Source organism: Berghia stephanieae, chromosome 11 (assembly GCF_034508935.2).
Source record: "Berghia stephanieae isolate SIO BIC M18660-M18661 chromosome 11, UCSD_Bste_1.3, whole genome shotgun sequence".
NCBI lineage: Eukaryota > Metazoa > Mollusca > Gastropoda > Nudibranchia > Aeolidiidae > Berghia > Berghia stephanieae.
The window spans coordinates 15,486,034-15,499,787 of NC_088370.1; the positions used below are offsets into that span (position 1 = coordinate 15,486,034).

At 35.7% G+C, this 13,754-nt stretch overlaps 1 protein-coding gene across 3 annotated transcripts in view; it reads left to right on the forward strand.

Moving 5' to 3' along the window:
- LOC144957011 (uncharacterized) overlaps window positions 1–13,754 on the forward strand; it is a 43,196-nt gene that overhangs the window by 10,798 nt on the left and 18,644 nt on the right. For all 3 annotated transcript variants that reach the window (XM_078887928.1, XM_078887929.1, XM_078887930.1), the window contains exons 7-12: window positions 1,785–1,891; window positions 2,619–2,745; window positions 8,363–8,483; window positions 9,195–9,280; window positions 9,925–10,199; window positions 12,716–12,775. In XM_078887928.1, the coding sequence (XP_078744054.1) occupies window positions 1,785–1,891; window positions 2,619–2,745; window positions 8,363–8,483; window positions 9,195–9,280; window positions 9,925–10,199; window positions 12,716–12,775 (776 nt within the window). The remainder of the gene's footprint in view (window positions 1–1,784; window positions 1,892–2,618; window positions 2,746–8,362; window positions 8,484–9,194; window positions 9,281–9,924; window positions 10,200–12,715; window positions 12,776–13,754) is intronic.

Here is a 13,754-nt window from a genome sequence, read left to right on the forward strand (position 1 = left end):
GAGGGAAACAGTCGAATGTATAGTTATAGTTTTGGGAGATGATATTTTTTTCCTTGTAAATCATCTCTCTGTTATGTACTGTTACTCTTTTCATTTTTAACATATGATTTGTAAACATTTGAGTGTATTCCTCTTAGTGGGGACCTGTGCTGGTGTTTGGAGACTTTTAGGTATCTCAAACTAAGTACTTTGATAATGTGCTCTTGGAATCTACATCTGTTTCCTATTTGAACCAATTCCCCTTTGTCTTACCTTTTCTTGAGTGCTTTAATTGTAATTCTAGAACTTTTTACTATTCCATTTTCTTCCTTTTTACTGGCGCTGATATGACCTTAATGTGTTGCAAGCGCCGTAAAACCCTTAAAAACAAACAAAACAAATAATCCTAGGATTCATTTGAAGGATGAAGAAAGGGAGCGGGGGGGGGGGGGGGGTATAGAAAATGGAAGTATATTTTGTTGTATAGGGCTTCTTTTTTAAAGTATAGATATTCTATGCACTTAAATCTGAAAAGTACAAAGTTTAAAATAACGGTCTTACATTATCCTTTAATTGAGCACTTTATTAAACAAATTTGATTATCCTTATTAGTATCTTTTTACTGGTATTAAAATGACCTAAAGGTACCTAAAGTAGTAGTTGTGGTAGTAGCAGTAGTAGTTATAGTAGTTGTAGTAGTATTAGTCGTAGTAGTAGTAGTAGTAGTAGTAGTAGTAGTAGTAGTAGTATACCTAAAGGTATTGCAAATGCAACAATTTGTTACCGGACTTCGAATTTTCTCAGCTACAGGGTATTTTACTTTTCACGACTATTAATTCTTCCAACTGTTGAAAATTTGCATATTTTGCAACTGATTTTTTCAAATGGCTTGATATTAACATATTTTGTGACTATAATATAATATACTGTAGAAGCGCGTAAAGACGACAACTTCTGCTTACAGCCAGTGCCCTCTTGTTGATCCCACTATAACTTCTCTATCTAAGTGTGTTCCATTGATAATAGATTCAGTCAACCAATCATTCTGGTCCAGTGGTGTGGACTTTAACAGGATTCCACTGTATACAAATGTATGCTCTCTCTCTCTCTTGGTCGTTTCAAGATTCTTAAGATTTTAAGAATTTAAGATGTCTTTTTGACTGTAGTGATAGTGAATATTGTTTGATACATAATTTTTGTTCTTTGATGATTTTTAAAACTCTTTCAGCACCATTGGACACACAGTGCGGCCAGAGCAGAATTTGTTGTACTGGCCAATGGCCGCACAGTGCGGCCGGTCTTGAAAGGCTTTCTACTTTCTACAAAAGTACTATAAATTGAACCAATGGTATCATTTCTTTCATCAGAATATTCACTTTACCCTAGGATGGTATTTTAATTGAGATTTTGCGCCGAATTTGAATGTCGCTTTGTCTAAGTTTGTCATTCTCATGCTGCCTCAATCAGTTGTCAGCCATTTTGTGACGGAAATGCGAATATAACCTCAGCGCTGAAAAAGTTAAGATTGTAAGAATTTAAGATTTCTTTTTGACTGTAGAGATAGTGGATAATGTTTGACTTACTTACTCACTTACTTACTTATCCGAACCAGCGACCACCTGAGCTCTAGCCCTTCGGTCTTGTGCCATGACGTAGGATAACGTTTGACACATAATTTTTGTTCATTGATGATTTTTTTAAAAGAAACTTCATTTTATTTGTTATAATAAAAGGCACTTAAATAATTTACTCCTGTTTGATTTTTTCATCCATGACGGGATATGATTATAATTTTATCCCAACAGCCTTTGATATCAGTGCTGACCTCACAGAGCTGGGCAGGACCCCAGTGGCGGTGGTGTCCTCAGGCGTCAAGTCTATACTGGACATTGGGAAAACATTGGAATATCTGGTGAGTCATTATTCTTCCAGATGAATGATATATCTACTAATGCCTCTCGAGAGCTTTGGCTTCAAATTATTTCCAGTATTGGTTGATTTGATTTGATTTTTTTTTTTAACCAATGAAAAATACTCATGTTCTCTGAAAGGATGTTTTGTTATTTTAAAAAAAAAAAAAAGAGCTTTTATATAGCGCAATATCCACTAAATGTGCTCAAAGCACTTTACAAGGGCTCCCTGGCCAACAGCAACATTTAACATTTAGGACTGGACATGACGTCTGTTAGGCGATATTACATTTTTTCGGACAGAGACAACGCTGTTAACGGCCAGGTACTCATTTTACACTTGAGCACGGTGAGAGAATGTTAGTAAAGAGCCTTCTCCAAGGACTCAACTATGCGCCGAGTGAGGCTCGAACCCGGGACCTTCCAATCCGAAAGACCTAATTTATGAGTCACATATACTCCCTTTTTCTTTCTCTCCATTTTTATTGACTCATTTAGGCACCTCTAATTTTTGGTCAAACTCAAAAGCATGGCATCTCTCAAAAGTAGGTATCAAAATTAGAAATTATGAAATCTTCAATCTCGAAAAAAAAAATTTAATGGTATTTTTGCTTTTTAATTTCAATAGAGTGCACAATCATCTGTGCTCTCTATTTTATTTACATACAGCCTTTCAACTTAAAGTATCTGTCCTTTCTTTGCAACCCTTTTTTTAAAATCTATCTTCAGGAGACACAAGGCGTTTTTGTGAGTTCCTTCAGCAAGTCGAAGAGTTTCCCAGCATTTTTCACCACAGATAGTGGCTATTTATCTCCGTACAATGTATCGTCTGCCTTGGAGGCTGCTCAAATCATTGGTTAGTGACGCCGGTGCTGTTTCTTTTCACATTGCAGGAATTGGAATTGTTCCAGTTTATTAGATTACATTTGGTTTTTGTCATTTTTCTTTTTTCGGTTTTTTGTCTTTACAAATTTTTTGTGGTTGGTTTTTTTTTTCTGTTTGTTGTTTGTTTTTTTTTGTTTTTTTCTTTACAAATTTTTTGTGGTGGGTTTGTTTTTGTTGTGGTTTGTTTTTGTTTTTTGGGGTTTTTTTCCGGCGGGGGGGGGGGGGGGGGGGGTTGTTTTGTTTTTTGAATCTATTTAAATTAAGACTTCTGAAAGGAAAATAGGGTTGGGGAGTCAATTGTTCCGTACATCCCATGTTCAATTTTTGCCAACGGGGACAGAGTTACTGGCAAATCTAAAAATGATAAAATTATTTTTTACATATCGATATATGAGTAACTTGCAAACCTTTTTTCAATTGAGGGTAATTCTATCACCTGTTGACTCAAATCATTATTTATAAAATCTGCTAAGGCATAATGATAGTATCCATCATGATAGGTCAATAGGCTTCAACAGTCGTGATGTCACTTCCCTCGTAATGACGTATTTTAACTTTGTAACTGGTTCTAAACTGGTTTGGAACAATGGCGGACGCCCTGATGAAATACTTTTCAGACAAGTATAAAAGTGTATCCAGAGGAGAGACACATTAGAAATCGTAAGCATGTTTTGACTTTTATACATTCTGATCAAGTTCTAGCCAGCATGAAGAATAAAAAGTTCCAATTTTCTTTGTTTAGAACCAATCTGTACGTTGCTGGGCAGACGTGACATCAGACTATTGAATCCAATTGATGTTGGGGAATCGCCATCTGCCCGCCTCGTTGCCAGATTCATTTGCACACATCTGCAAACTTTATTATCCGACTGATTGTGATCGTTGATGGCTCAAAAGATCTATTTTAATCTATTTTAATTTTCACAAAACATTAGACTTAGTATAATACAGACTTGCCAAGCATTACGAGTTTATCGTAATTTTACGATACAGAGACCGCCATTACTTGATTACGACTTTACCTGTGCAATTACGAAATTTCGTTAATTACGAAATTTTGTTTTAAATTTATTTAAAAAGCGAAAAAAAAAAGGAAATATGATTAATTGGTTGTAAAATTGCGAATCTACGACGAAGTGACGTTTTTTGCCCAGTTGGCCGGGCATATTCAAGTCGGAACATGGAAAGGCAACTTTCTCTTTATTTTTGGACTGATTACTACTTTTTGTCCCAAATTACTACTTTTGGGGGCTCCAATTAATATTTTATGAAATTTTTATTTGGCAAGTCTAATAATTAAAACAGATGAGTGACTGTTTGTAATCGTCTATATTTATATGTAAATATTATAGATCTCCATTAGTTATTGTAAAAAATCGTGCTTTTATAAAGTGACAATATCTACAAATTTAATAATTATGTTCAAAGTGCTTTAAAAGGGTTCCCTTAACATTTAGGATAAGGCTTGTTGCTGTTGTTGTTCATGTTGTTTTGTTTTGTTTTTTGGGGGTTTTTTTCTTCTTGTTGTGGATAGAGATTTGGAAAATTGTGTCAAGGCAGGCTCATTTTGTGGGATAGTAATTTTCTTGTATTTTTGTGTGGCTATGTGGTCTTGTGGTATGACACTCGCTTTCGGATTGAAAGGTCCTGGGTTCGAGCCTCGCTCGGCGCATAGTTGAGTCCATGGAAAAGGCTCTTTACTCACTTTCTCTCACCGTACTCGGGTGTAAGATTAATACCTGGCCGTTGACAGCGTTGTCTCTGTCAGGAACAAATTGTAATATCGCCTAACAGGCGTCATGATTCGTTCTACATGTTACGAGTTGCTGTTGGTCAGGGACCCCTTGTAAAGCGCATTGGGTTTATTGGGGTTATGTCCCTTTGCAATTGTTTTCATTATTATTAATGTTATTTTTAAGATTGAGATAATTATATTAAGGACACTATTAATTTTTTATTAAAAAATTTCAAATTGGCATGTATGTCTTACTAGATCAATATTTGAAGTTGAAAGCTTTTCTTGCCAAAATTGAAAATTTATTGAGTTTAAAAAAAATAAATAATTGAGTTTTAAATAGCACAATTTCCACTAAATGTGCTCAAAGCGCTTTACAATAGCAGGGGGAATTACGGTATAATTGTGCAAATAGGTGATGAAAGCATGAAAATTGGCACACAGGTACCTTATACCACCAAGAACACAATCTGATAGAGAAGCATTCTGACATTTTACAAAAAAGTTGGTTTTAAAGCATTTTATATTTTACTATATAAACATTAGTAAATTCAGGGGGAATAATCGAGGAAATTCTATTCGCCCTCTTACTGATTAGTACTGAATATATTAATTATGTTGTGAAATTACCATATTTTCTCTCGTACTTTTTGTTGTATATCAACCATAGACATATTCCCTATCTTATAGCTTTCATTTTGAAAGATTTAGGGCTGTTGGTTTTCAACGGGCATATGTTAACAGCGTCAAACAGGGCGAAATTAAATATTATTTGAAAATGAATAAAATCATGAAAAATTATATTACACAGTACAAAATCCATGACCAACTCCATACTCATGTTGCTTTACAATGAAAAAAAAACCCTGTGAGCTTTTATATAGCGCAGTATCCACCAAACTGTTCAAAGCACTTTACAATGATTCCCGGACGGGGTAAGCTTTCAAGCTAATGCTAACTACCTTGAGACCTGATATTGACTGTTTAAAGTCAAGAGTTAAGCCTGACCAAAGTTGCTTGGCTTTTATTTGTTTGGCTTTTCCTTATAGTCCTTTATAATCAAATTACATTTTCAACCTACCTAATTGTTTGTGATATGACATCCTCTACATCGACATAAGTCTGTGCATGGTAATGGTAAGCGGGCTCGCAATCATTTGCATCGTGATGTGCATCCTTTCTTGCAGCCACATTTGACAAGTTGTTGGCACACTTTGGATACTTCCGGCTGTGATGACCAGTATGGTAAGAGCTTTCCTCCGTCCATTTTCCAGCCCCATTCCAGAGGTGATGGTAGCACAGGATCATTTTCTGTTGCAGAGCTCAAAACATAGCCAGCTTGAGATGCCGCCCGTTTAATGTGTTGCTGTAATGCACTTCTTGTGGGGAGGAAGTCTCTCTATTTCACGACCTTTTTGGCAAAATGAATATTTTCTTGCTGCATTAACACCTGTGCAATCTAATGCTTTGTCGTACATAGTGACAGTAAAGGCCCTGAGCTGGGTGACGTGATGATCCGTAATGACGTTTGGTTTCCTTTGTTTGCTTGTTCTTCGAACAACGGAAGCATTGTATTGATTAATTTTGGCATATTATGAGACAAAGAGCGTTAAGAATGAAATCCAGCCCATGTTTTTACATCTTGTTCCAAGTAATTTGATGAAATATGTTGTAGCCAGTCCGTTTCTTCTGTCATATAAGGGTCATTTGTCATGTTTGAAATAATGTTCGATGGACCAGTGTTTGTTGCAGGTATATTTGGTTTAACTCCAAATGCAATTTCTTGGGCGACCTTTAGAAAATCCGACAAAATATTGCTGTCAGTGTGAATGACGTCAGAAGTATTCATATTCAACTTTTCTCGATCAACACCGGACTCATCATTTGTAGGTTGCTGAAACATGGAGATACTTGTTCCGTGGACGGAGTTTTTGTGAGTTGTTGAGCTTGGGTTATAATCAATGTTATCAACAGCAGCAACAGTAAAAAGTTCTTTCTTCAGATTGATTGGGCAAAGAATTCCTTCCTCTTCGAATCTATTTTCAGCTGCTGATGCGATATCCGATGACAATGACAACATACGTTTATATGAGGAACACAACTCTAGCGAAAATAATGTGTCAATTATCTTCTTTGATCTTGTATGTGTGTATAAAAAAAAGACTTTCATACAACGGTAATGGCGTCTCTTTGATCTGCGATTGTCTTTTTTTGAAAAGTCGGCCCGGTTTTATTTTTATTTTTGGTATTTGACACAATAAGTTGTGATATAGATAGGCTTTCTTGATGCCTGGAATCAGACTTTTCTGAAGGAGACGATCCAACCAAAATCATTTTGATTAATGTCAACAGGGAGTTAGGCACTGCGTCTTCTTGACTTCCAATCCCGATGTCCCATTGTGTTGGTGTTTGAGGGCATTTGTGAATGATGTCTTGTCGGATAGTTTTTGCTGCACGCCACAAAGACATTGCATTATCATCTGCTTGTTCCTTTTGATTCTTTACTAATAACGCAGCAACTTTGCTATCGTGTGCTACATATGTATTTCGTCCAGAAGAATATAATTCTATGCTTGGAAAGACTCTCATAAGCCGCTCTTTGAACCGGGTAAGGTGTGCATAGTTATTTCCACAGCCTCTATTGGTGCACTCACTTTTAAACTTCTTAGTAAGTTTTGACAACTGGTGGGTTGCATTATGGTTCTCCTCTACATAAGACACGACTGCTGCGAAAGCGAAACTTTCATCAGGACCTGAATGTTTTCCCTTTATATGATTAGTCTTCGATTTTCTACCCTTATTCATGTATTTGATGTGGCAGAGTTTATGGTAGTGTGCCTCTTCCTTTTTACTGGCGCTGATATGACCTTAATGTGTTGCAAGCGCCGTAAAACCCTTAAAAACAAAACAAAACAAACCTCTTTCGCTACTAACTCACCACCATCGATGTAGCTGATCATTGTAATATCTTTTATCAAAGTTGCTGTAGCAAGTATCTTATCTTCCATTTCCAGAGAGGGAGAAAGAAAGAGAGAGAGAGAGAGAGAGAGAGAGAGAACATCCCCACCATTACATTTCAATCAATGAAATAATTCTATGTAACTGTGTATAGTAATATGATTATATCATTACCAATCCATGCTAACAAAGAGTTATAATGAGTCAACACCGGTTTACGTTTTATGTTTCCCTTTAAACACCACCGCCAGCCCCAATATTGGCCCATTCTAAAAATAACTTTTTGGAAACTGTCAGCCGATTGGGTAATTTCCACCGACTGCACCCCTCCACCCGGCTTCTACCTTCGCGCCGCTTCGTGTTTGTCACAATGATATGTCGCATTCACACATCGGACGCCATGATAAATATTGTTGCCGATTTAAAAATATCAACTTTTATTTACTTAATTTCTTGGCTCACAGACATCGCTGAAAGTGCTTCTCTATCACATTTTGTAGCCCTTGACGTGCTTTACAATCCCTGAAAGTTTCATGCTTTCATCATTCGTTTGCACAATTGAGCTATTTTTTGCCCTTAATTCCCTCTGCTACAAGGGGTCCCTGACCAACAGCAACACGTAACATGTAGAACGAGACATGACGCCTGTCAGGTAATATTACAGTTTTTTCCGGACTGAGACAACACTGTTAACGGCCAGGTACTCATTTTACACCCGAGTACAGTGAGAGAATGTGAGTAAGGAGCCTTTTCCAAGGACTCAACTATGCGCCGAGCGAGGCTCGAACTCATGACCTTCCGACCCGAAAGCGACCGTCATACCTCAAGACCACATAGCCACACAAAATTTATGTTTTGTTCGTGTACGACTCTGCTTTGTCTCCATTCTTTGTAGATAGACATTTGGATCTAGGCCTAACCAGTGGCCTTCTGTTTGCTGTGCCCATCCCAAAAGACAGTGGACTACCCAGAGAGGATATAGAGGCTGTCATAGAGGAAGCTTTAGAAATGGCCAGGTGGGTGTTCAAATTTTCTTACGAAGACTTTGCCAGTTAAATTGATAATAACAAGAAATGAAGTAAGTAGAAAAGTGCCCGAAGACAACAGAGAATAAAAACTTTGCGGCGGTGATGGGGGCTCGAACCTGCGACCTTAGAGATTGTGACTCTACTGTATGAGTTAACCACGATAGTGAAGTTTTTATTCTCTGTTGTCTTCTGCCACTTTCCTACTAACTTCAATTTTTTGTTATTTTCAACATAAGTGCCTGCTGCACTCACTTTTCTCAGTTAAATTGAGTTATACTATATGATAATATTATATGCTCAATAGTGCTTTATAATTTCATCAGAAATTTGCATTCACACACTATCTATAACCTATCACTAATACTAGTGATTAATAATTTTCCAATACTTATTCTTACATCCACATATAACTACCACAAAACATCCACCTCTCCCCCTAGGTGCGCTCCAAAGACATTGAAAAATACTCACAACAACAAAAAAAGTTGCATAGCCCAAACTGTCCTCGCAGTTTCCGCTTCCTCTTGCATTGAACCATTCCCCCTTCTCTTACTTTTTCCTCAAGTCCTTTTAATTGTAAATCTAAAATATTTTTACTCTCAATTTTCTTCAATTTTCTTCCTTTTTTTTTATTACTGGCGCTGATATGACGTAAATGTCTTGCAAAAAAAAAAAACAATTTTCTGTTTCCATCCTCAGGAATCAAGGGATAATGGGCAAAGCTGTGACCCCATTTATCCTGGAACACGTCAACAAGATAACATCCGGTAGCTCTCTTCAAGCCAGTATCCTTTCCTGGATTTATTTTTTAAAAAATAGAAATATGAAATGCGGTCGAAATCTTGCTATATTTCACCTTGGCCTATTTTTTTGTCTTCTAAATTGAGCTTACTTATAGTGCAATTCCCAATAAACGTGCTCAAAGCACTTTACAAGGGGTCCCTGGCCAACGGTAACATTTAACATTTATGATGGGACATGATGCCTGTTAAGCGATATTACAATTTTTCCGGACAGAGAAAATTCTGTTGATGGCCAGGTTCTCATTTTGCACCTGAGTACGGTGAGAGAATGTGAGTAAAGAGTCTTCTCCACGAACTGAACTATGGCGTGAACTGGACAATATCAATTGCTTGCTATCCTTTGGACAGGATGCTAGTCTTACGCAAAGTACTTTCCGCCAAATCTAACAGACTCAGCTACCCATTCACTGCTGAGTGGACAGGGAGGTCAGAAATAATATCGACTGCACCCGGGTTCGATCTTGGTCCCTTTGCATATGAAGCGAGTGCTCTTCCAACTGAGCTATCGGAACCCCCTTTGTCCTTTATTAGAGCTATTATATTAACTTCTGATTAATGCTTACTAACCACAGAATATTAAGAGTCAATCCTTTCTTTAAGATCCTTGACCCATGTTTTCTACCAAGATATTGTCCTAATAGAAAACAACGCCATAGCAGCAGGCACCATAGCCCGTTGCCTTTCTCTACTTCGACAGAGTGTAACCGTGGAGGAAATATTGGCCGATCCTTTTGTCATTTCCATTGGTGATAGGACATCCTCCCTTATACAGCATTCGTCTTCATTATCAACAGAGTCATCGTCATCTTCATCATTGTCATCTTCATCATCATTGTCGTCTTCATCAGCCTCAATAGGAGATGAGAGCCTAAGAATAAAAGGCGAATTGTCAGGTAGACCTGTAAGTCATTTAAAGTTAAATTGAGCTTTTATATAGCGCTAAATATCCACTAAACATGCTCAAATCGCTTTACAAGGTGTCCCTGGCCAACAGCAACATTTAACATGTAGGACGGGACGTGACACCTATTAGGCGATATTTCAATTTTTTCAGACAGCGACAACGCTGTTTATGGCCAGGTACTCATTTTACACCTGAGTACAGTGAGTGAATGTGAGTAAAGAGCCTTCTCCAAGGACTCTGTCGAAAAGAAAATGTACTATCGCCTAACAGGCATCATGTATCGTTTTACATGTTAGGTGTTGTTGGTCAGGAACCCTTTGCAAAAAAGCTCAACGTTTTAAAAAAGTGCTTTGATTGCCTTGTTTCATAATTTTATTTTCAAGTTTTCCTTTAAGCTTGTGGAAATTTTTCAGCCAGACAAACTTGTAAGAATTAGTTATTTCCAAAATCACTCGACGGCCGAGAGTAAAATGGCAGAAGTGTCCCATTTACATACTATACTTTTTCTTTTTTTTTCAAATCTTACTGTTTTTGGCAACCAATCGTATACTTTTTCTTGTATTGAGGTTGGCAGCCCTTATAATCTGTTAAAATATTCGTCTATTGTTTTAACAATTTTCTCCACATGAAATAATAGATGTCAGAAATGCTAAAATGGTATCTATTTCATACCTGCTGAATCTTACAAATTTTTCATAATTTTACGGATTTTAGACAAATTTCATGGCCAAATACAAATTTTTATGAAAAATTACAAATTTTTAATTCTTAGTAATATTTGAATAATCATAATAATAATAATAATAATAATAATAATAATAATAATAATAATAATAATAATAATAATAATAATAATAATAATAATAATAATAATAATTATAATAATAATAAATAATAATAATAATAAAAATAATAATAAATATAATAATGATAATTAATAATAATAATAATAATAATAATAATAAATAATAATAATAATAATTAATAATTAATAATAATAATGATAATAATAAATAATTAATAATAATAATAATGATAATAATAATAATTAATAATAATAATAATAATAATAATAATAATAATAATAATAATGATAATAATAATAATAATAATGATGATAATAATAATAATAATTAATAATAATAATAAAAAAAGGATAAGAAGAACATCATCTACTACTACTACTACTACTTCACTTATACTAATAATAATAATAATATTGTGGTATGAACCAATTTCAGAAATTACGAATTTCCTTGTCAAATTACTAAAAATTGACATAAGAATTACTGAATTTGCAGGTCTGCTATTTGTTCCCAATAAATACAGAAGGAACTTCACATTTTACCCATGGATAAAAATTTGGCTCGAAAGAATTGAGCAATAAAACCACAGTGGAAAACCCATGGATTTTCTTTTGTTTTTGATTTTGTTGTTGTTGTTATTGTTGTAGTTTTTTTTTTGTTTTTTTTTTTCGGGGGGGGGGGGGGGGGGGGGTTGTTTTGTTAGGGTTTTTTTTCTTTCTTTTCTCTCCCTTTTTGGCCTCATGTGTTTTTAGTAGGCTCAGAGTAACGGGTATGAAAGTGGTTTGAAAATTGTTCGTAAGATAAGCTGCCTAAAACTAAGTGTCGATTTACTTTTACTCAGGTTTTTAATTGTGGTTTAATTGTGTTTTTGTACAATAATGCAAGCAAAACATATTTCAGTTTTAAGATGAACTCATAAATTGTGGGGTATGAACACTCTCTTATGAAAAGTGCAATACCCTAACAGTCCTTCAGAGCCATAAGATTCATGGAGTTTGGAAGTTAATCCTGGTTTCTACAGCGTTAAACTGACAGTATCAATTGCTTGCTACCCTTTGGATAGGACATTAGTCTTATCGCAAAGTATTTTCCCCCAGGCCTGATAGGCCTCCTGCTACTCAATTACTTGTGGGTGAATAGGGGATCAGGATTGATCCATATCCCTTTTGCATATGAAATGAGATGAGCCATCAGGATCCCCTTTCTCTTCGGATAGGATGCTATAGTATATAGGTGACGACTTTCTGCTAGATTTAACAGACCCAGCTATCCAATCACTGCAGAGAAAAACTCAAATGCACCAGTTGATACCATGATGTGAATGATTGCTCTACCAACTGAGCTATCAGGAGCCTCAAGACAGATTTTTTTTTCTTTTTTCTTGTGTGTGTGTTTTTTTTTTTTGTTTTTTTTTTTTTTGGGGGAGGGGGGGGGGGGGGGGGGGGGGCAGACAGAGTGGTTAAGGCATTGCACTATGACCCAGAAAGTTCCAAGTCTCGTTTCGGGATTTTCTTGGGCAAGATCATTAACCCCTGATTTGCTCACTTTGGACAACATGGGTGATTCCTGTTGACATCAGACAGCTTGTTTGATGGTTGTCTATATTCCTTCATGGAATTTGAGTTTCTCACCTGAATATTTCATTAAAATTAGTATTTCGATCTAGGTCTGCCTGAAAATTAATGCGTTTCCTTTCTGTCCTTACAGGTTGTAATCGGTGCTTCCATTATAGATTTTCTAGTTCAAGTAAAAGATAGTAATTACAAGGTAGGGTTTTTATTCCCCACTTATTATTTTTACTATTATTATTGTCATTATTATTATTATTATTATTATTATCATTATTATTATTATTATTATTATTATTATTATTATTATTATTATCATTCAGGCCTGTAAATCTTCCGACTATTGTTGGAATTTTGACAATACAATTTTACTCTATATATTCTGTTAAGTGCTAATATTTTTTTTTAATAATAAAAATTAATAGTATAATAATTGCGCTATATAAAAGCTCCAGTTTACCTTCCCATGCCGAAGTGACTTAAGAATGTTGCAAATGGGGTGGAAAAGGAGTCCTTCAGAGCCATTAGCCCCATGGAGCTGGAGTTTTTCCAGTTTCTATAGTGAAACGGACAATAGCTACTGCTTGATATCGTTTGGATAGGATGCTTGTCAATCGCAAAGTACTTTCCACCAGATCTAACAGACCCAGCTCCTTTGTCAGTTAAAAAGAAATCTCGACTTCAGCCAGGTTCGATCTCAGTCCCTTTGAGTGCTATTGGGACTTCAAGATGGGTAAAAAAAAACTCCATTGAAAAGAAATATTTTGAAATCCTTGGTTTTGTCCTGGCTCTGGCCGGATACCCTGGCTGAGAGGGAAACAGTCATTGTATAGTTTTGGGAGATGATATTTTTTTTTCTTATAAATCATCTCTCTGTTATGCACTGTATTATGTTTTGTTTACATATTATATTATATGATTTGTAAACAGTTCAGTGTGTTCTTCTTAGTGGGGACCTGTGCTTGTGTCTGAATGAGACTTTTAGGTGATCTTTGATAGTGTGCTTTTGGAATCTACATCTGTTTCCTACTTGAACTAATTCCCCTTTGTCTTACCTTTCTTGGGTGCTTTAATTGTAATTCTAAAACTTTTTACTTTCCCATTTTCTTCCTTTTTACTGACGCTAATATGGTGTTAATGTGTTGCAAGCGCCATAAAACCCTTAAAAACAAAACAAA